Source organism: Alosa sapidissima, chromosome 12 (genome assembly GCF_018492685.1).
Source record: "Alosa sapidissima isolate fAloSap1 chromosome 12, fAloSap1.pri, whole genome shotgun sequence".
Lineage (NCBI taxonomy): Eukaryota > Metazoa > Chordata > Actinopteri > Clupeiformes > Clupeidae > Alosa > Alosa sapidissima.
Genome location: NC_055968.1, coordinates 22,188,290 through 22,211,854, shown reverse-complemented (window position 1 = coordinate 22,211,854; position 23,565 = coordinate 22,188,290). Strand labels below are relative to the sequence as shown.

Sequence of the window (23,565 nt, the reverse complement as noted above, 5' to 3'; positions counted from 1 at the left end):
GCTCTACGATACCTCCACTACACCATCAAAGGGCTGCCGCGCGTGCCTGGGAAATCTCAACGGGCACAAAACCCTGTGGTACATACAACCACAGCACCATCAAAAAGCTGTTGTAGTGCTCTGGATAAGCACGCAGCTCTGGGATGGTGGCGTGTTAGAGAAGAAATTCTTCTCACCTGGGAGTCTGCGTTGAGGGTGATTATCTCCTCCTCGGGGTCCAGCAGCTTGCAGGCGTAAGCGATGTTGATGGCCGTCTCCTGCTTGTCTCCAGTCAGTACCCAGATCTGCAGGCCAGCCTTCCTCAGGGCGTCGATGGTCTCCGGGACGCCATCCTGCAGCCGGTCCTCAATGCCCGTTGCTCCTGCGGGGGGGTGAAATGTCATTCAACTGCATTAATTAAAAAGATCCAAACTACATGCATTATATTGCCCACAGTGTCCCAAAAATGTGTCCAATAAAGGGAATTGTCACTGCATCAGTTAATGCTCAACAAATAATTTTTTGCTCTTACATTAGCAGTGATAAGGTGGTGGGGTGGGTTGGGCCAATTCGCTAGCATGAATTCTCAGGAAAATGGAAATCATTTTTTTTTTAAATGTACTGAATGAGATGTACTTGGACATTGTTTCATGAAGCCTGAAATGGTAGGTGTGGAATGTGGCCTTGTGCTGTACCCATCCCTGAAAAGCGTGTTGAGGAGCATTTCAGTCTCACCTAAGAGGTGCAGGTTGGTCTCCAGTCTGAGGGCCGACTGGAACAGCAGCTGCTCCCTGCCCTGGATGGCCGTCTCAGCCTCTAGGTGGCACCGCAGCCATCGGGCATACTCCTCCTTACTCATGACCTGCCCCACACACACACACACACACAGTTATTTCAAGGTCTCTAGGTAGATTAGAGTGTTGTTGGTAGGGATTGGTTGATCAGATTCTCAGACCTGGTCATACAAGTATACTTCCACATTCTTTAACTGGCACACCTTCTAGAGATTGCATGTGGCCATGATGAATTATCAATTAACATTCTGTAATACTGCATAATGATTTTATTTGAAAACTCAAAAAGATACTTGATGCTTCAAAGTAAAAAAAAAAAAAAAAGAAAAACATTCTCGAAGCCATTTGCCATCGAATGGAGAAAAACAGCAACAACTGGTGCATGGGAACATGCGAAACCTCAAGAAAAAGTGTCTTTGTCACATCATATGGAGGCCGACTGCATATGCAAGAAAAAAAACAACACGGACATAATTAATTTGGAGGAGAGTGAGAGCATAAATTAGCAGCCAGGGAAAGCATGGCAGCTTGGAGCTGAGTCACTGGAAATGGCACTTAGGGCTCCGTGGGCTCATCTGCACTGCGTGCTGCTTGGAGCAGGAGGAACGCCACACACATCTATCCATCCATTCCAGCCCTGCTAGAACAGGAGGTGGGTTTTTTTTTCATACGTGCTACAGCTTAGTCATATCTATCACAGGAGAGAGAGAGAGAGAGAGAGAGAGAGAGAGAGAGAGAGAGAGAGAGAGAGAGAGAGAGAGAGAGAGAGAGAGAGAGAGAGAGAGGAGAGAGAGAGAAAGAGTGTTTGTGTGTGTGTAGAGATGTAGGCTGGGGAGGCGATGGGTTTTGTGTGGGTACCTTTTTGGCGATGCAGAGGGTTCGTAGCCCATCAGCGGCGTAGAGGTTTAGATAGTTCTGGGTCTTGTGCAAGATTTTCCTCTGCCGCTTTCCTTTGGGGTTGTCTGATTATTTAGTTTCAAAAAGAGAGACGAACATTTCATTCAGATTTTAACATTTGATGAAACTGCATGAAATCGTAAAACACAACAACATGTGAGTGCAAAAACGGAAACGCTCCCTGAATTCACTGTGGGTGTAGTTCACAGTTCTAAGCCCCTCTCTGAGTCTTCAGGCTAAATCCAGCTGCCTCTATCAGATCCTTCTAATGCACTCTCAAAGGCCTGCATTAATTGACGGGTGAGCCGAGAGCTGGCTCTTGCAGGAAGACATTTCGATGCCTTCTGTCTTTTCAGCCTTTCCTTTTTCGCTGGCACGTCAGAGGGAACAAACAGTTTGAGATGATTCGTTCCCAACGTGGCTCGGCGTTGGCCAAGTCACACTCGCACAGAGCCAAGCCTCATTTTCACTCCATGATTCATTCGTCTCGCTCCTTCCATCAACAACTGCCCAATAGGATTTTTTTCTTCATTTTTTATTACTTTAAAAAAAAAAAAAAAAAACTCAACTCAAGGACATTTCCCGGCTTCACATTCAAATATTCAATTCAAGTGACCCAAGAAATTGCACTGATTTTCTTGACTAGGCCTCCCCCCACCACAGCACTCTTTGTTACGAGAGTCGAGAGGGCAATGGGAGGGACGCACTGTTTTTTTATGCCGACCTGGTTATGGCATTGTTGTATTCAAGGTTTAATAACGTCCCTAGAGTCCAAGTAAGTGATTGGTTATAATAAATCTTTCATCTGCTTGACAGTACTGGAGGAAAAAAATGGAAATATACTGCCATCCTTCCAGGAATGAATTCACACAATCAAAATTAGAAGGATAATTTCTAATAGATTTGAACACAAGTAACCTTGACATGATTTTAAATCCTACTAACACTGCAGTGAAATAAAATGATCAGTCATAAATAACGATACTAAGCCCATACTTTTGCTAGTAAGCACATAAAATTACTATTTCTAGAAATAATCTCATCTCTTTCTGATTTACAGTAAGGTTCTCACCAACTTGTGTTGGTGATATATAATCAGTAAGATATTTTATCTTCTATCTATTGACAAACATTTCAACACAGATGTGTCGGTCAAAATAATCCATTATTCACCAATTCATTTAAGCGTATTATTGACATTTCCATCGTCTAAAGTGGTATAGCTTACAGTAATGACATGCAGCTTTAAGTTTAAGTATACAAGTCTCCACCTCTGTATGCCTGGTTGAACAAGAGACTGAAACAGCTCTCAAGCCTCAAAGTCATGTTTGTTTTACCTACTCCTGGAGGCCTGGTGCTGCCCCAGGTTACATAATGACAATGTCTGCTGGTTATGTCCATCAAAGGACGGAGCAGAGGGGTTCATAGCTCTGGCATGACCAGACCCTTCCACACCGGCTCTCCTTCCTTTGGATGCATACGTAGAGCTGAGCGTGAATGGAGCCACTGTGTGCTAGTCAGGGAAGCTAGCGTGCTAATTGGCCAGCCACACCCCCTGCGGCATGGAGCGAGGCAAGGCAAACGCTGGCCAGTGTGTGTGATGGTGGCGCCTGGTGTATGGGGAGTGTGTATGAGGCAGTGCCAGAGACTGTCGTGTGTCACACACACACACACTCCACACAGAGAAAGTTAGGGACAAAGTGTCTCTTCACAGCTGTGTCAAGTAAAGACCTTGTTCATTTTCTGTGTTTAGCTAAGAAAAATGTAACAAACAAATGTTAACTCAAACACCTTCTAGTTGTAAATCTTATTTAAAAAAACACAGTGATTCTTATAATGACAACCAATAATATTAATCCAGAATTGGATGCCGTTTTCTAAATATGTCTGAGCTTTTTTTGTTTTCACTTGTGTCAAACAGCAATAGCACATGGCATGTGGACGAGTGATGTGTCATTTAACCCCCCCTTCCCTCAACCAGCTCTTAAGAGGCTCTTATTTTAGACCTATCCATGATGCAATTTGGTGAAGCAAACCTTCCAATTTAATTTTGCCTGCTGAGGCAAAGCTTTCACACAATGATTCACCTGACTGTCTGCTAAAAAGCTTTGACATGCCACTTTCTTAGAAAACCACAATGCACATTATCATCAGGGGAGTAGACACTATGGTCAAGATGGAGAAATAAGACCAGGGTTACTGAACTCAAGCAAGTTACTGACATTAAACATACAGTACATGCCATGCCATTATCTTTAAAACACACACATTTTTGTCTCTAATGGGCTTCCATCTGTGAGCTATTTTAGTTGTCATCATGGTGCTTCAACCACAAAAGAGGACAGTGCCCAGGTTAGCACTCTTGAGACAGTGGGCTAGTGTCTCTATGTACACATGGTTACAGAAAAGTGCCTGTGTAGCTTTTTGCATGCCTAGAATACTAACGAGAGAGACCACCTTCACCATTAGAACAATTTATAACCACCGAGCCCTTCAAAGCACAGGGGAACCAGGAATAATCTACAGTCATTAAACAGGGGTGGGAGAACACAGTGTATCACCTGCCCAGAAAAAAAAAAAAAAAACAAGACTTGAATCGATCAAGGCAAAATGTCTGCAATAGCCTCACAGGACAATATGCACATTCAAATTTCTCCTGGAGACATTAAAATCATACATTACATTTTTTATTCCCTGCAACCAAGTCATTCTGAAAATCAGAGAGGTTTTGAAAGGTCCTTCGCTGTCATCTCTTGGTATCACACAATTTGACATTGTCCACTACATTTAACACCACAAGGTCAATTTGATTGTTTGATGTCTTCCTATAATATGATGTAGAACAAGAGGGCAAAATGATGAAGTTTGAGGTGCAACTGAGCAGAGGGACACTTTAAAAGACAGGCCAATGGAATTTGCCACTAAATATACATGTATTTCTAATTCAAAACATTTGCCCATAGAGGTGCAATTCTGGCAAGTCATTTTAAAAGAATAGGGGAAACATGTTCCCCATCCCTGTGCATTCAATGTGTAAAACGGAGAGAGATGCCAAAAATATCTCAGGCAAATGGGTAGCACTGTCTGTTCACTGATCCATCATAAATCACTCCACAACTGGGGATGTAGCCTATAAGCACTTTTATGTTTACAAATAAAAACAGCAAAACCGCATCTTTAATAAAAAATGGCCCCTTCTACTACATCTCTCAACCACAGCAGAGCCGAGCGAGTATCTATTTGAAAGAAGTCAACAACAACACCGCAACAAACACCTGGCTTTCTCCCTTTTGTTTTGGGAAAGGACGAAAGTAGGAAATAACACTGTGATTCATGATCATTTCCAGAAATAGGCCTGTAATATGGGAGGGTGGCCATGGACGGAAGAATGCGTCTGGTTTACAGGAGCCTCTCAGCATGGCAGGAAAAAGCCACATGCTTCTCGAGCCAGAGCCAGCCGTGAGATTATCATGGTGTCCTAGGAGCGTGTAAGACCAGACACTCATTTCCCTTTCTTAGGCTACAATGTATCCTGTCAACTGTCAACACGCAGACAATGTTCTACTGGGTTAAACAGCATTATAGGCTACATAATATTTCTATCAATATTCGGTATGAGAATTCTTTTTTTGGAATAACTATGTATAAACTTGTCAATTCTAGGAATTTGTGTGGAACTTATGTTACGAATCAGAAGTTAGACATTACATCAATGTGTTGATGATGAGAGCATTTTTAAGTCTGTGACTCGTCTGTTATTTTCGAAGAATGAGGCAACACTCACTGATGAGAATCAGATGGAAAATGACATGCACTTTGCTACAGAATATTCTTGTAAAAGCATCTCCAATCACATTACATCCCATCTCCAGTAAGAAAGTTATTCACTCTCAGGCAGGAGCCAATGAGGAACGAGACGTGAACATGGATTTCCACATCAACTATGAGGTCCAATTACAACATGCAGTATGGCATCCTGTGTTTAGGCCACAAAAAAAAACAAGACGCAATTGGAAGTAATTAATCATAGGTGACTGACTGGCTGCGAGTATCTTTTCCATTCGTTAAAACGAGTGAGCACTGTCCTGGCACTGGACTGTGGAGATGGTATCTAATGATTTGTGGCCACTTTGGTTGGAGGCCAGCGACCATCAATCCTTCCCTTCAGCGCAGCCTGCTGGGCTGTCAAGAATCAGATACCACCACAAGTACAAGTCCAGATCGCCTGCCCACTGGTAGCACAGATTAACACTGCCCAGGGTTGCTTCACATTACATGAACAACAACAAGAACCCATTAACACTTGTGTAAAGTCCTCAGCAATGATTCACTATAATGGCACAAATCAGAATGCAAAGCTTGAGGAACTGTGACGACACACTTTGTGCAACAAAGTGTCACCTTGGAAGCAAACAAATGTTGGCTTACCCTACATTATTGCGATGTCTGTATAAACAGCTAATAAAACTCTTGAGTAATTTCTTTAACAGGTTGCATATTTGTTTCAGCTAGCCAAAGTGAAAACCTAGTTCTTACTCTGTACCTGTACTACCTGACAAAGTACAAAATGAACAAAGGCTAGCTTTATAAATCTGAATTAATACTTTTATCGGCAGCATGGCAGTGATTCTAGTTCTATATTTCTCCGATTTCAACAGACCATAGGATTTTGTTTTTGACTTAAGTTGGAAAAAAAAAAAAAAAAAAAAAAAAACTTTTTTCTTTTTTCAAAGCAACATAAAGTGCAGCGGATGCTTACCTGTAGGAGGTGGTTTGATGAGGTCCATGATGACTGAATCAGCTCCTTTTGTGTAGACGGTGATCTGGTCGGTAAGCGGATGCTTGACCACCACCGACATGCGCTTGCGGGTTGAGTCAAAGCCCAGCGTATGTAGAAGCTCAAACGTTAGCTTCCCCAAGTGAGGCAGCTCCACCGTCACCTGGTCCGGCAGCCGGCCTACCAGTGAGCACTTGTAGGCCCGAGCCGCATACACCAGCGCCGCCTCGTCCGGCGACTCGGCCTCGTAGCGCAGCTCACCCTCTGCCATTGCCGCTGCCCAGGGCGATCTAGCTCCATCCACGGATGCCGGGACTGGGCTAAAGGCGTGGTCCAGGGTGCCGGTGGCGTTGGCATTGGTGTTGGCGGCAGTTCGGCGCTCCTCGTCCAGCTTGTTGAGCGTGCTGTCGGCAGAAGGCGAGGACAGGACGCTGGAGCAGCCGCGGTGGGAGGACGAGCGGTTGGTGACCAGGCTGGACAAGCTGCTGCTGTTGGAGCCAGACGTCAGGCGGCTGGGCGTAAATCGCTTGATAAAGTCCTCAATGGTCTTCACAGGGGACTTCAGCTCGAACCTCCGCACCTACACAGGCAAACAATACCAGGATGGATTAAATGGAGCTAAGTGATTAATAGAGGCATACTGAGCATAATTTAATGAATGCACAATAGTACAGAGAATTATTATTTTTTCTTCATGATGAAACTAGAAGTAACTTATGACAGTATTAACAAATGCCATTAGCCATGTAAACTTTTCCCCACCAAGATGACAAGATGAAATGGCATGTTATGGCAACAGCTCTGTGATAAAAAATGATAAGGCATCACCCCCCTGTCATTCTCTCTGAGACAGTAAGCCCACTGAGGGCTTGGACAGTCGGCATAAATCAAAATCAATCCAATTCTTGGATCCAACGACAAGCGCACAGAAGCCTTTCAGTGAGATGAAGGAACCAATAAAGCATGAACAATAGACAGAAGAGGGCACAGCAGGCAGCTAAGCTTTTTATTTCTATTGGAGATTGCCGTTTGCCTCCAAGCTCTCTTGTTAATTAAAGAGATCAACAGTGGACGTGCGTCATTTGTTCATGGAAGAAAGGGTCTAGCACATGGCTGATGTATACTCTATACAGAAGCTGCGGTTAACATTTTTGCCAGTCCCACTAGCCAGGATGTCAGAGAGTTCGCAGCGTTTTGTGAGAGAGAGTGTCTGTGCCACAGGGTCATTCTGGGGCATTGGCCAGCACAGCTGAACAGGATATCACTAACCCTGGATGGAATGACCACACCCAAAATATTTCTCTATCACTGCAAACACAATGCAGAGCAAGGAGATGGCCAAAATAAAAGGACAAACATGGAGTCTGAGATCCAACACCGATACAAAAAATCTCTCTCTGTTGTTAACACACCACTGCTCATCATAACAGCACAACAACAATGCTAAAAACTCTACTTCCATGGCTAAACAACACAAGGTAAACCAAGCGGCATCTGAATAGAAAATAGTCCACATACACAGACTCTATTCTGTTTTGATTGTTATCTTCAAGCCTGTTCCATGTCTGTTTGTCATAACCGCTTAGGAAGTTGCCATAGGTGTACCTTTTGTCTGGGCTGGTTGGGAGAGGACACGACCACAGTGTTGCAGATGGTGAGAGCGATAAAGAAGTCAATGATGTCTGAGAGGTCGGAAGGGATCTGGCTGAGAGACTGGCTGTGGAAACGCATGACCTCCATTTGGCTGGCGCCGTCATTCACTTTATCCAAGAGCTGCGGGTCTGGGGTGATGTCTTTCTCCTGTGATCAAAGTCAAACAAACAGGAATAATTACAACAGATTAGCTACTTTTTAACGGTCAGAGTAGGGCTGTATTAATTTATTAAACAATTATTATTAAATTGATCACCAACTATGTTAGTAATCGGATAAAGGTGCTCTAAGCAATGTTACGCGGTTTCTAAGCTAAAACATTTTTGTCACATACAGCAACAAACATCACCTCACCATCCGCTAGCTGCCTGTGCCCTGAATACAGCCAGCCTAGACCATAAAAACATAAACCGATTGTGCCAATCACCGACGAGATGCATGTTTAGGAGAGTTTCAATTGCACGGGAGGGAGGGGGAGAGAGTAGCGATCTAGCTCTCTGTTTTGTTTGAACATCAACAGAAGTGACGTTACCCAGCATCCCTTAGAGCACCTTTAATTGGCTTGGTCGTTTTTTTTTTAAGGAAAATACCTCAACATTCTCTGATTGTAGCTTGATAAACTTTAATATTTTCTGCTTTACTTACTCTTCTATGACAGTAAACTAAATATGCTTGGGGTTTGGACAAAACAAGGCATTTGAGGTCTTCAACTGATCGATTTTCCCCTAACATTTTATCAATAAAGCAACTAATCGATTCATTGAGAAAATAATTGACAGATTAATTGAGCATGAAAATAATCGTTAGTTGCAGCCTTATGTCAGAGGTTTATGAAAGTACATATTACAATTCTGCACAATATAGAGTGTGATCTTGGTAAAGTTGCAAGAGTGGGAAGTATTTTTATTTGAAGTTCTTCATATTCAACACACTCTAAAGCACTATAAAATTAAACAAGTCTTTCATGTGTCGTTAACCAAAAGTTGATATTACTATCAATTAAAGTCCATTCATCTTTCTCATGTTCACAGTGTGACTATATGGGGCTGTAATGTGCTGAGATGGACCTCCTAGAAACATGGTGCTTAAGAGTGAGAGTGTTTGGGGCTGACCATGGGGCTGCTGAAGGCGGTGTGCTTGGAGAGGATGCTGGCTCTCTTGGCCTCGGCGCGACTTCCTGTGCGGCGGTGAGATTTGGTACTCTGAGAGCGAAGTACCACTTTGCCACTCTGGTGGCTTGTCACACTGTCACGTCTTGGCAAAGTACCGCCATGGGAAGTGCAATCCTCTTCCTCCGAATCCACCTCCTGATACATGGCCAGCCTTTTTGCTGCAGGACAGGGAGAAACACACATGCATGTCAAAGATTTTAATATCAACTCACGCCAATTGATCTAAAGGACACCCCTGAAATATTTAGTTTAGTCCTAAATGATTCATTAGAGTTTGATAAGGGGGAGGCTGGTGGCTTTTACCATTAGCATCATGGGAGTACTCCACTCCAGCCACAGTGCAACGTCGAAACACCATCTTGTTCTCGGTCAGCGTGCCGGTTTTGTCAGAAAAGATGTACTGCATCTGGCCCAGGTCCTCTGTGATGTTCAAAGCCCTGCACTGCAGGTGAGAATCGGTCTCCTCGTCATACAGATCCATGTCCTGGTGTATGAAGTACACCTGGCAAATTTTGACAATCTCGATAGACACGAAAAGGGAGATTGGGATCAGCACCTGAAACGGAGAGGGTTCAGATGAGAGGTGGCATAAAGCAAGGTGAGGTGTTAGTTGATTCACAGTAATAAACTGTGAAGGCTGGGTAGAGGACATTGAAGGCTAAGGCATGGTTTCCCTGATCCATATGTCCTGGGTCTGCTATAATTCTGTCCTGTTAAGGATATTTATGGGACTACATGGAGCTTTGTGCCTTACCTGGAACACGATAATCATTGTGAGGAACAGATAAATGGCTGACAGCACAGGTGATAAGTCCATTCCATCAGGGCTGGGCACATCAAAAACGGGGCGCTTATCTCCATATTGAAACAGCCAAAGCCCATGACCTGAAACAACAGTCAGGCAAGGTCATTATCAAGTAAACTAGGACGAAGTATCGGAAGAGTTTGTGCCCGAGTGGATCCAAATATAGGCCAATTTTCATTGCCGTTTGGCCCATTTATAATCTGCTCACGAGACCACAACATACCTATGGCAGTGAAGAGGCACATGATGAGCAGGATGATGACACACCAGAACACATCCACGTTCATCTGACGCTCCAGCTTGCTGCGCTTGTAGCGCGGCCCATTGTTATTCAGCATGGCTTTCGTCTCATGACCTGAACACCCATACCGCCAAAAGAAACGCGTCTGTCATATCAGCTCACAGAGGTTAAAGGTTAAGTACAAAAGCAAGATCAGAGGTCAACATACCTGCATAGATGACGATCCCAACAGCCTCCTCTGTGTTACGGACGGTGCAGCCCCTGAGTAGCAGGTTCTCTTTGTAAAGACCATCCCTCCGGCCACTGCGATGGACTCTGTCAGACAAAAAACAAACAAAAAAACCCATTATGAATGAATTACTTGAGCTACACATTTACCGATAGTAAGGGTCAACAGGGAATATAGAATTTAGAAGTTCATTTACTCATTGTTCTCCTCAAATCGCTTACAAAGCATCTGATCACACAGCACAGCGCTGCCCTAAAGGGCAGATTCTGAACCCTTTGAGCAAAAAAAAAACCAAAAAACCACCTTTCTACCAACAATGAGATCCAAGTTAAGAAATAAGATCCCTGTGAATATGCTCAGAGTGTCAAGACAATGATGTGGCTGTGGAAGTTCTTAAATTAAGCTCTTGGATATGGGGGTACTTTAAACAGCAAATCACTGGCTAAGTTCAAAGGGCTTTCTGGGTTAAGCTTGATAAAGAGAGGAAGAATGTCAACTGCAATGTGCTGAATGAACACTGATGGCTCAGCACCCATGATAGGCGAAAAATAACCTTTTAACCACTCCTAATCTTAGGATTACATCTTTGGTACATTAACAGCTTGCAACTCTTTGCTGAGATTGATGCTTGTGCCTGATCTTGGCGATGCTCAGGCCATTGGGTGGTTTTTATCACCGCGTTCATGACAATAAATAAAATGTTGACCATATTGACCATCAAAAGATTAGGTCAATTCTTCTATAAGGATCCAAGTGTTGAAGTTTTTGTTAAGCCTGTTTGGTAAGTCTAAAGTTGACATGACTTGTTTTTTACAGTGAGAGGTTGCAGTAACATACATGGTTGTTGTACTTATATTCCAACCCTGCAATATCAATTGGAAAAGGATCATAGTCAGGGGCAGAGCTGTGATCTCTGTGGCTGAAGCAGACAGCATGGGAGGGAGATTACACTTAATGCTGCTGACCTTGACATAAGAAACCTCTTTCCTTTCGACACAAAGGTATCCTTACACACACACACATTTTTCCATCACACAATACACACACACACAGACTGTTCTTCTCTGTCTCTTTTGTACACTCCCTCATCATCTTCTCTACCTCCGACTGGCTCGTGGCCACGCGCTGCCGTATCTCAGCAACCAGACAGTGGCGGGAGGCCGTTAGCATCTGCTCTCTTTCAGAGTGGGGGGAATAAATGTCATAATAATTGGAGATCCCGTCAGCTGACACTGTGCCCCCTCCACCCTGCACCATTAATGCAGGACCTCGGCCCTCTCTCTCTCTCTCTTTATCTCACATGGGAGACCTTCTTTCTATCAGCTCAGAGGAGTTGCTGTAACATCCTCAACAAGCACAGGACTTGTGGTCATTCTGTATTTGGACAAAGGGAGAGAAGACCGGACATACAAAATAGAAACAGACAGCCGATGTTTATAATGTGATCCAGATTTTAAAACATCTGTGTATCTGTTTTCAGATAGAACACTACTGAAGGAACAGAAATGTCAGATACCCCCAAAAAACACAGTATGTTAAATTTAAACAATCAGCTGGAAACATTCTTGTATCGTTATCATAGTTTACTCCTATGTGCACTTTCAGCTTAACTTCTGTCTTTTTGTTTGTCTGAGCACTCAGCATATGAGCCCAGTCATCCCAGTCTGGATAAACATGCATTCATCAAAAACCATCATCTCAGCACACTGTACGTTCGATGTGAGACAGAGCACTTCAAAGTGATTAAAACAAGATGGGTTACTTTGTTAAATGCTCCGGCAACAGCTTGGCAGGGCAATTAGACATTCTAATAGGGTTGAAAAGTCATCTGAATAATGCTAGTGTAAGAGAAATGCAAAGTGCCACTGCGAAGAACTTTATTAATCTCCGGTTTGTGGGTCACAAATACCCATTCATCCGCTAACTTGGGTTTTACTCCCTAATGAGGTTTTAACCACTTTTGGCGCTGCAGAGAGAAGCAATCGGACCATATTAGCAAGGATGATTTATGATCGGGGAAATAGCATTATTTACATGCTGCAAAAGTACATTTCCCGGGGAGCTCTTGCATTCGAGTGCACATGGAGGTTAAATGTTGCCTTTATCCTGACTAAGTGATCTCACTGGGTAAAAAAGCAAAGGGTAAAGAATTTGTTTAATGGTGTAACAGTTTAATGATTTAATGGTGGACTTACATGTAACCCCGAAATCGGTTAAGGTCGTTGTTGGGCTTCTCACATTCAATAATGCTGTTGTATTTGAACGGATCAAACTCGCAATCCTGCAAGAGAATACACATTTATGCATCCTGGTATACATTTATAGAGACAATACTTGCTTCAAAACATTAATGATAAAAATGATCTAACTCTCTAAATAAAACAGTCTTGAAGAAAAGTCTGTGAAACTCTGGTATAACTTCAATATGCATGACATCAACACTCGTTCACTGGAATGTATGTTGACAGCTTGATGCTTCATAATGAAGGACTACAGGGACCTGGGACTCCACAGTGGAAGTCACAGTTTGGTGATTTGTCTGGAATTTGACCTCACTAACCAGACAAAGACACACCAACTGATTATACCATTACAGACACAAACTCTCAGTAATCATCACTGCCTGACCAACTGTGACATTCACAGAGGTCGTTCATGTAGATAAACCCCACTTCAAATGAAAACGCATACTCAGTTAGCACGATTACCTTATTTATGGTCTAGTACACATTTAGTCCAGTTAGTGACCATTATCAGTGTGAAATGATGTTACAAGTCTATATTAAACACAGGGCTCATTTGCAATGATGCACTATGATCTCTTGAGACCACAGCTGTATCTAAAGTAAGTTTAGATTTTTAAAAGTAAGTTGTCAGCAAAGGTATCATTATGCAGTGTCAAACAGAGAAAGACAATGGGAATACAAGGTCGGGCCCTGGGACATCCCAATCTCACCAGGTCAATGAAGCTTCGGATGACCTGCCGCTGCTTTAGGTTGGTCTCGCCGTCCAGCGTCGCCGTCTCGATGTGGCACAGGCGGTCAGGGTCACTGGTGCTGAGCAGCAGCACGTCGGCCGGCACAATCTCGTTGCAGCGCAGCCGGATGAAGTCTCCCACACGCGCTTCCTTCCAGTACTTCTCCACGTAGCATCTATCAGTCCTGGGAATGAGGGAGGTTGAGAAACTTGGTCAACTGGTCAAGCAGGGGGTTAGAGAATTTAAGGGAATTAAGGGGTGTTTAAGCTTAATGTCATTTTACCATCTATGACTATTTTCAAGTTAAGAAATGTGTAAATTCTAAAAAGGCCCCCAAAATAACGAAACAAGCAAACACACAACATAGATAAACAACTCTAGAAGACTGAATAGGACAAGAATTATTTGATGTTTCTCTATGATCAACTTTTTCTAGGTTCCTATACATTTTAACAATGAAATTAGAGATTACACAATGATACAATTAAATTTACAATATGTGCAATATCCATTCCTAGAACTGTGAAATGTAGCTTTCTAAATGAGCTGTTGATAGTAATGAAGTTGTCTACAGGCTATTAAATTTGCCTATGGGGGTTTAATTTAAGGTATTATAATACTTTCACAGGAACTAGCTAATATATTCCTTAATTCTCTCATAAATTACCCAGTAAGCCTTTTTATTTATGCTTGTCATTGACAGCAAATCACATATTAAGAGTCAGTGAGCTTCATATGAACAGTCAACCATCTCTGTGAGACTCCCAAATAGAAACACACTTTGGTATTGGCTCTAAGAGTGTAAACGCAAAGCTAATATCTCCCCTCAACTTAGATGGTTCATAAAAATGAAAACCATATACACCTGTCTGTAAAATTAAACATGTTAAGATCAATGACTGCATAAGTGCAAATGACTAGAGTGGACTGCACTCCACCAAATGTCAACATATGAGCGCCATGTTACTCTTGCAGGCAGACATGTCCATTAAAACGCACTTTCTGTCATCCTGCTCTTTGGTTATGGCTGCCATTACCAAGCTATCGATGCACTACTGGGAGCCTCGCTTAAAGGCATTAAGCAATTTGAGTGTGTCATCAGACGAAGAAGAAGATAAAGACAAAGAGGAAGAAAAGAGGAGAAAAAAAATACAAAACACTTTTGGCGCACGCTGCCCTGAGGGCTGTACAACTGGGTGTGGAACAAGCCTTCCCTGTGTGCGCTTTCCCGCCCTTTCCCAAACCTCGAGTAGGGCACTCCCGCGCCCGCCTGCCTTCCACAGGGGAAACTATGACTTCCAACCAAACACAAACATGGCTCGTCTTGAGAGTCGAGAGGGCACACAGGGAACATTCTTACCACTGCTTTGAAGCAGAGAGATGGCCTGTGCAGTGTACTCAGTTTGAAGGAGGGCAAAAAAAGAAAGCAGTGGTCTCTCTGGAGAGACAGAGCAAGCCCAATTGGCAAGGTTGCAAAGACATCATGTCCCACAAGACAAGGAAACATAAATCATACAACTCCCATTATCCCATGTGTCATTCAAAAACTAAACATGCCAAACAAACAAGCAAGCAAGTAAACAAACAAACAAACAAACAAACGAACAAACAGAGAGAGTACCCTCTAAACAAACAATAGTTTTACTATGGTGGTTAATGTGTGTGTGGGAACATTTCTCCACAGTGCATTAACCCCTTGTGATTGGTATCCTCAAATAAACTTCGGTTGATGGATGCATGCTCTTGAAATTGAAAAATACCAGATGAGTGCAGCTTTGATGCAAACAAATCTCTCTGTCAAGGTGAACACTGTTTTTAAGTGCTTTTACACTACTGCGATGGCAAATGCTCAACAAAAGCTCAAAATGGCCTTCAATCTCATGTACTCAATTCACTCCTAAAACTCACATCCCCATAAGTTGCATACTACAAAGAGAAAGCACACTACAACCAATTCAAACAAACAATTATAACCAAATGGACAACACATTTCAGAAAAAAAGACTAAAAGCAGTCGACCAAACTCTCCAAATAATCACATGCCTTCATTTTCCTCTCTAGCTCTCTGCAGCTCTTTCCCATGTAACGTTAATGGCAGTCCTCTTGCCATGAGCACGGAGCTAACCCCTCATTTCAACATGTCCAGAACTGGCCTCACACAAAGGTAAACACGGCGCCCAGAGCATTAGGCCAGAGGATGTCTTTACTCTAAATGTGACCCCGCGCTGGTTCACTGCATGTCATGCTGTGTCAGGTCAACATCTTTTTCAAGGCTAAATTCAGGATTCGAATTTGGGTTAAAAGACAGAGCCTTTCCAGTCTGCTTTTGTGGGGGGAAATGGCACCACAATTCCCAAACACTGTGGCGTTTTTTTAAAAGTATTCATCTTCAGTTTCTTGGATCTCCTGAACTTAGTACTATCTTAGATATAATAGTAATTCCAGCGATGGAGATTTTATTTCAGAACACTTAATTTAGAAAGAATGTACATGTAGCCTACTGTAGCAATCAGTTCCTTTGGCACCTAAAGGTCAAAGGGTAAAAAAGTAATTGATACAAGGAAGACTTATGTTATTGGTATCCAACTAGGGACACAATTAGGCTGATGTCAAACAAGGATAACACTAGGCATGCACTGCCCACTATAATGTATACAACATAGTTTTGACATCCACCTTTTTATAGTAGAAATGGCTAAAGTGGTGTTTTTAAGATTACTAAATTGGTGTTGAAAAAAAGATGATTAAGATGTAACAGCACAAACTAGCTTTGGATTTGCTACGTAAAGACCACCGCTATACCCGATTATGAGGTAGTATGTCCTCTTCACTTAGTGTCAGAGACCATGAAGTTTGATCGGTTTTCTGAACAGCTCAGTATCCATCACATGAGCAGAAACGGTTTGCTGCATGGAGTGCTCCAAATCTACATAAGGCTATATAATACCAAACATCGTGTTACATTACTTTGAATGTCATTGTGGATTTATGTTAAAATGGCATCATCATCACATCCATTACGCAAATGTTTTCATCCCAAAGCAATTCAAAGTGCGGTACAGAAATGCAATATTGGCAAATTTGCATAATAACCATGTTAGTTCCCCAAACAAACTTCAATGGCATGTTCCAACTCCCAAACAGAACTACAGTTCAAGATAGCTTAAAAGCAGATATTTCTGCAATATACCTGGTCCTTTTCTGGCTGAGACCAGCACCATGCCTGAACTGGGTCCATCAGAGTTTGTTGCCATCTGCCTAAACGCTCTACTTTTACTTTATCAGCTCTTATAACTAACACTCTACTTTATCAGCTCTTATTCAGCTCTACCTCTGAAGTGTGTCAACAACATCCTTACATGGCCATCGGACCAAAGACAGATCCCCTGTTGGGTGCCATTCCAACATATCATTTGTTGTGTCAGTGTGCCAGACATCTATGGACGCAGTGCTCGCCAATTCAAACTTGACCAAAAGGACCATGACAAAATTATGCCACTGCTTCCACAATTTCTTGGATAATAGTTAAAGACACTATTCAATTCAATTTTCAATTAAATTTTATTTGGAGAGTGACAGCGGCAAGGAAAAACTCTTACACTATGTAACATTCTTGTTATTTAGTTCTTTAAAAGTTTGATGGCGGGTCTCTTACATGGGGGATAAGGGGTTAATCCGTGACAGTCTCAGTATTTAATTGTTTGCCATCACTGAGCATAATACTAAAGTTATTTCCACTATTTTCATGCTTTATCATCACTAAATTCTCCCTGATCTACATTCTAGACTTCTGGAAACAATGTCCAAAATGGTGCATTATGAAGAATAAAATTCATATTATGGAGCTTCATAGTCAAAAATGTTATTTCATTAAAAGAAAGAACAAATATGTATCTTTATCTGGTATAAATCCCATTAGGATTATCAAGTGCCCACATGGTCATTTGGGGGTCCAAATATGGGGTTCCAAAAGAGTCACCTCTGCCGGAGAGGGTTTTTGGACCCCCTTAAAACCTCCGCCAGTGGTACCATACCCTTCAAATTCATTTTGGCAAGAGCAAGGTTCCCACATAACAAATAATCCTGTTTAGAATAAATATGATCATTCCTTGTGGTGCTAAGGCCACCCAAAAAGTGAAAAATCACACATGCCGTCAACATTTTTTAGGACTTTGGTGACCCACCGCTCACCCAAACAGTAAGGAATGTTGATTCTGCCTCCAGAATTGTGTAGTACAGGCTACAAAGAACTACCACACCAGTTTCCTGCCTTCTACCACTATTAGAACAGACGTTATGGGCTTCCAAAAATGGCAAAAGATGAAATGTGAAATTCCAATGTGTCAATTACGGCCAAGGCACCCGACATTCAAATGGACGCCACGGGCAAACCGTTTGAGATATTGACCTGAAACTTCAGATTCCCTCGTTTGGTAACATATGGCATATTTTCACCACTTTTCAGCAAAATCTGAGAGGTACCATGTACATGATACCCCGATTTTGGCTGTTTTCACTTGGAATGACCCTTTAGTCATTACCCACTTGTATCCAAACAATCGTACAAGCAAGGAATAGCGTCCACTAACATCCCCCACAGCAGTTTCTCAAAGTGCATTTTGTTTTTGTCCCTCTGCCCGTAGGCTGAGGATGGCCTCTAATTGCCATTTTGAAGTCAGGTTGAACGTGAGGAGTCAAGGAGTAGCCCAAGACACACACAGCGAGCACAGGAATTCCCGGCACTCTGGCCCTTTGCGGCACTGGCTCTCTTCTCTCAACTCCGGCCAAGCAAAACAACTTGCCGGTATCAAACACCACCAGGAACAATTTCCATTCGTAAACAGTTTTCTGTTAAAAAAGTTGTGATATTGTTTCTCGGTGCTCTTAGAGGAGCCGTATTCAGTAGACACAGAAGCACAATAGAGCCCCATTAACACCTGCTGGCTTGGAGTTCTCTGGGGGGAAAGAACAGGAAAGGTGGGGACACGCACTTCTGAGCATGGGAGACATTTCTTTTTGGCCAAGCCCTCAGCCTTGTGCATCTTGGCTCAGGATCCATTTCGTGTTGCATAGGCTCTTTTTGGAGGAGATTTAATCTCCATTCTCTAGACGAGTCTGGAGTCACAGATCATTGCCAAATCCGCACTTGAAAAGTTATAGACTGAATGTGAGGGCACAAATCCCCCAAGTCAGCACTATATCAATCAATGTCGATCAGTCTCATCGGTGATTGCACAATTGTAGCATAACTACCATAGCATAGTGCTACCAAAACTATGTTTTTTTGTGTGATGCCAAAGAAAAAAAACATACAGTCTCTGCATGTATGTGTAGTGTACCTGTGCAGTTAGCCCTTCAAGTTTATCTTGATAAATGCATCTTGTAAATTAATAAATGTTAATGATGCCATTTCTACAAATTATGTTACCTCTTTTGTACATATTTGCCTTTAGAAATTTTAACTTTTTCAACAACGTTGATTTGATCTACTCTAGAACTTCCATATGTAAGCAAGTACATAAACCTTTCTGCGTTCATAAATCACTGGGTTTAGTTTAACAAGACCCAAAACCAAAAAAGAACTGAAACTGTTCAATAGTACATTGCTGTATGAATCTGGCGCTCAGGACATGTCAGTGAAGGACAAACATGTGATGTGGAGGTTCCTTCTATTCTGACTATTCTGTGAATGAAATAAATCACTACATCCATAGGTAGTGGCTTAAAAACATACATATTTTGCACAAATGGCACACAGTTCAATAGCTGACAACAGAGTGTACATTTGTATCCTAACTAGGTAGCAGCAGCACAATTATAGATATTATGTATACAATATGCAAAACACACACTTGAGTTTGCAAACAATGGTGGCAATATACAAAAAGAGAAAAGGGTAATATTGAGTTTTCTGGTTCCCCATGAGTACCCTGAAACTCCCCTGCTGTTACACCACTTACTGCAAATGATGTCCTGTCAATAGTTGTCTTTAGATTGAGTGTATTAAGATGATTAATGGTGCTCATCACTTAAAGGAATGAATGTGGGAGTGATTCACTATAATGGAAATAATGAGACAGACACTTTGACGACTCTGTCTTTGAAGAGGGAAGCAAATAAAATCCCCTACAGGACATTATGAAATATTTGAAAGGTAGCATATTAGCTGATAATATAAATACCAACAACACAATCTTTATCCAAACATAGGAAAACAGAAGAACGTGACAAATCCGATCAGTGGCACAATCCTTGTGAATGACATTTCAACACAACAGTGCATATCATTGCAAGGGAAACGAGATTGCGTTTGTGGTTTTGCAATAGTTTGAGCAGAATTCTAAGTCATTTTAAGCCTCCACCCTATATGGCACTCTCTGCTTTCGTTTCAGCTTTTGAAGACATGACAGATCACAAATGGAAAAGGGGACTTGTTTTTATCAGGCCAACATCCTGTTTGTAGGCAGAAATAGCTTATATTAACTACCAAAAGTAAAACACTTAAGGCATTTACGAGTTCTCCTGCAAGGACCCTACTCATATCTGTCTGGTGTGTCCTGACCTATAACAAAAGGATACTGTGGAGCTGAGTCCTTGCCTTCGATTAATTTAAAGATAACTTTAAGTCAACTCAAGGCCCCATGGTAATGTATTGTACTAATGGCTAGTAAAACCATGCAAATGGTTGCTTATAATGTATACCTTACCAAGCACTAAATAAAGGCTGTTTCCAAGTAGCCGTAAATCAATACTGATGCCAAGCATCACTAGGTAGAATTAGGCTGAATACTGTGCTGAAGCATGTTAAATACCATTGACAGGCCTTTAAGATCAAACACCAACCCATTTAAAAGCCTAAGCGCTTGCCAGCAGTGTAGTTTGATGCACTATCAAAATGCTCAATGGTGTTTTAAGCCCCCAACGTCGCTTTCCAGGCAGCGCTGCCACCGTCAACTTACAGGCACCTAAACCTTACCCTTACCCATGCCTAACCCTAGCGCCTTCCAGGCAGCCCTGCCTTGAAGACAACGTTGGGGGCTTAAATCACTAAGAAACTATCAAAATAGGGCCTCCATAAAAAAAAAAAAATATCAGGTTCTCATGATTGCTCTAGTTTATTTTGGAGGAGGGCACTGGGACTAACATGTTGAGTTATACTAGAGAAATATCTGTGCAAGCCAAGACAGATCTTGAAAACAAACTCTTTTAGATTTTTCATTTTATTCCACCATGGAGAATTGAAAGGCCTGTGAAAAGGTTGTTTTGCACAATATTGACAGCAGAAGTCACTCCACAATAAATCAAATTATGTGCAACCTTGAGAACAGCATTTGTGCATGGCCAGCCCAGAATGTGGATTCTTGAAACACACAGCACCTTTTGATTTCCATGAGTCCATGGCTATGCAGGACTCACAGTGCGGCTTTTCATGAATGCTGTACGGCCCCTGTGCTCTGCTGTGGAGCTTGGTGCCCACGTCAGAGTCCCAAACTTTCAAGAGAACCCAAAATAGTAATTTCCTTTAGTTGACACAAAAAACAACCTGCCATAGATTATTTATTTATTTATTATTATACCAGACTTAAAATAGATTTTTTTTATAAACACCTGCAGATCCTCTATGTTTGGGAAATTGAGGATATTTCTCTAACTGCTGTCTAGGTAGTCAATGTATAAGTTCTGTCTTTTCAGAATGTCAAGAAATATGACGTGGCCTTAAGGATCATTGCGATCCTTACCTTACCATAACTTTCCTGCAAGACCACTCTGTTTCTCACCTTAATGTAAAAAACAAAGATGATCACCCACAAGGGCCCAAAATGGTACAAAACAAAATCATTGAGCATGACATTTTTGCTAAAGCCATCTGCCATTTTCCTAAATGCATTCAGTCTGTTTGATTGTCAAAGGAAAGTTTGTCTCCATTGCTGAGAACATCCATGCTATCCACAATGACTACAGTAGTTATGAGGAAAGAACTTCAGTTCTTCGCTCAGTTTATCTGTGTTTCATGCTGCAAAATAAGCTGCAAAACACTGGATCAAGTGATCCAGTAAGTCATGTGACAATGCTCCTCTTCCATTTCTAGGTAGTAGCTGAGGTTGCATGAAAACTGAGACTTGACTGATGTGTGATTTTGCCCTATGTTCAAACAGGACTAAACATTTTTAAAACCACAACGTGCATTGTCAGCCCTGTTAGTTGTACTCTTCAATGAAAGACTGTTATAGTCTACACAATTTAAGCTTTCTCTTGCACATGCAGACTGCATAGGCCTATACCTAAATCTTTGGCCTGCGAAGCATTTTAACATGTGGTCTCCTGTAGACTAATATTTCATTGACACTAACCTACATTATTTTTATTTTATTTTATTTTATTTTTTCATTTACAGACAAAAGACTAAGCAAGGCATTTATAGAATCAAACGGTAGAGACAATTAATACAGATGTTTTCGAGTCTTAGTAGTGTGACTGAAAAAGTATTACGGAGCCATTGATGAGAATCTTCTTACAGGAACAAGTTGATGAAGGGTAAATATCCTGCCAGGCCGAAAAGCCACGTAAAACCAACTCACACGGGCTGAAAGGTATGACTGTTTCACAGAAGCTAGCATGCTAAAATGCTGGACACACACCACTACTCTGCTATATACAATATAACTAGCCACCGTACCTTACAGATTGTGGATGCAACAAACAACAAAACATGGACATTTAGCCTACACCGTTACATGATAGCCGATGTTGCCACTTGTAGCATGTGTGACGTTAAATGATACACAGTGAATAGCCTACGTACCTGCTATAGACAAGACAGTCCATATGATTTATTTCTTTATCTGAGCGGTGTCTCCTGTAATCCTCCCATAGATCCTTAATTGCAGTAACAGACAAAATAAAAACGACTGGGGCCAGCGCTAACTCTGGCTGAAAGGCATTTACCACCGGCACAAAATTCAATAAAGCTATGAAAACAAAATACACGTTGGCAAATCGGTGGAACTGTTCGAAAAGGTTTTTCGGCAAGAACGAGAGCAGCGTATATTTGGTTGTTTTAATCTTGTTGTTTGCATAGTGTCTGTTAGGGTTATCTTCTCCTTTGGCATTATCATAAAGTAAATTTGCGTGTACAGTCCTGGTTTTGCCTTCTTTCTTGCTTTTCCGTCTCTTCTGCTTCTTAACTTTAGAACCTTTGACTTCGGTCTCTTCAACCTCTCGCGCCATACTTAGGCTACCCTAAACTCTCCAAACTTTTGTTTCTTTTCCGTTCTCTGAAACAGGCAGATGCTATGTAATCATGCTTATCTCTGTCCTTTGAAAAGGAAAACCGAAATCGTGATTTACAATGAATACTCCTTTTCACACATTTCTGTGATTCCTTTACTTTCCCTCGTTAAAGCCCTGGAAACTTTTACTGCATCTCTCCCTTTTTTTCCTCCTGTTGCAGCTGGGGATGCTTTGAAAACGAGGACGTGTTCGTGAGCGACCACCCCAAGCCCGATATGCGCATGTGCGCAGTCACCCTGAGTAGGCTATGAGGAAATGTTGCGAACTTTAGATCGCTTCGCCGCAGTTGTTACTTACTCAGAATGTTCATGACGGTTAGATACAAAAATTTCGTCATTTCTGACGAAACATGACTGTCACGCCCCGCCTCTACCTACCTAGGCCTACGCCTTTTCAAGTTTGGAAGTGCCACGCATTATCGCTGGAGCTCAGTGTCCTTCCGTGAAGTCACTTTGTTCTTACGCTCTGTTGCTACTCTGATAATCTTTTTTTAAACGTCGATTACTTTATTTCTTTGTTTATTGGGCAAGTTGTTGTTATCTGATTTGAACTCTTTGCAGTGTGTTACGTTTATCAATATGTAGATTTTATTAATCTTTTATGTAAGCTACTGTTTATCAATATGTAGATTTGATGTATCTTTTATGTAAGCTACTTGGAACATGCCACAGAGACATGCATAGCCCCTTTCCACCAGAGGGATTTTTGCTGTTCCTGGAACCCTTTTTTTCTTGTGTTCGGATCAGACAG

At 41.9% G+C, this 23,565-nt stretch overlaps 1 protein-coding gene across 1 annotated transcript in view; it reads right to left on the bottom strand.

Moving 5' to 3' along the window:
• Nucleotides 1–23,034, bottom strand: part of atp10a (ATPase phospholipid transporting 10A) — a 39,054-nt gene extending 16,020 nt beyond the window's left edge. The window contains 13 exon segments of the mRNA XM_042057758.1: nt 177–361; nt 715–841; nt 1,632–1,735; nt 6,430–7,027; nt 8,053–8,247; nt 9,213–9,430; nt 9,576–9,828; nt 10,027–10,157; nt 10,301–10,432; nt 10,527–10,633; nt 12,743–12,828; nt 13,504–13,708; nt 22,328–23,034. Coding sequence (XP_041913692.1) covers nt 177–361; nt 715–841; nt 1,632–1,735; nt 6,430–7,027; nt 8,053–8,247; nt 9,213–9,430; nt 9,576–9,828; nt 10,027–10,157; nt 10,301–10,432; nt 10,527–10,633; nt 12,743–12,828; nt 13,504–13,708; nt 22,328–22,752 — 2,766 coding nt within the window. The 5' untranslated portion in view covers nt 22,753–23,034.
• Nucleotides 23,035–23,565: the final 531 nt, after the last annotated feature.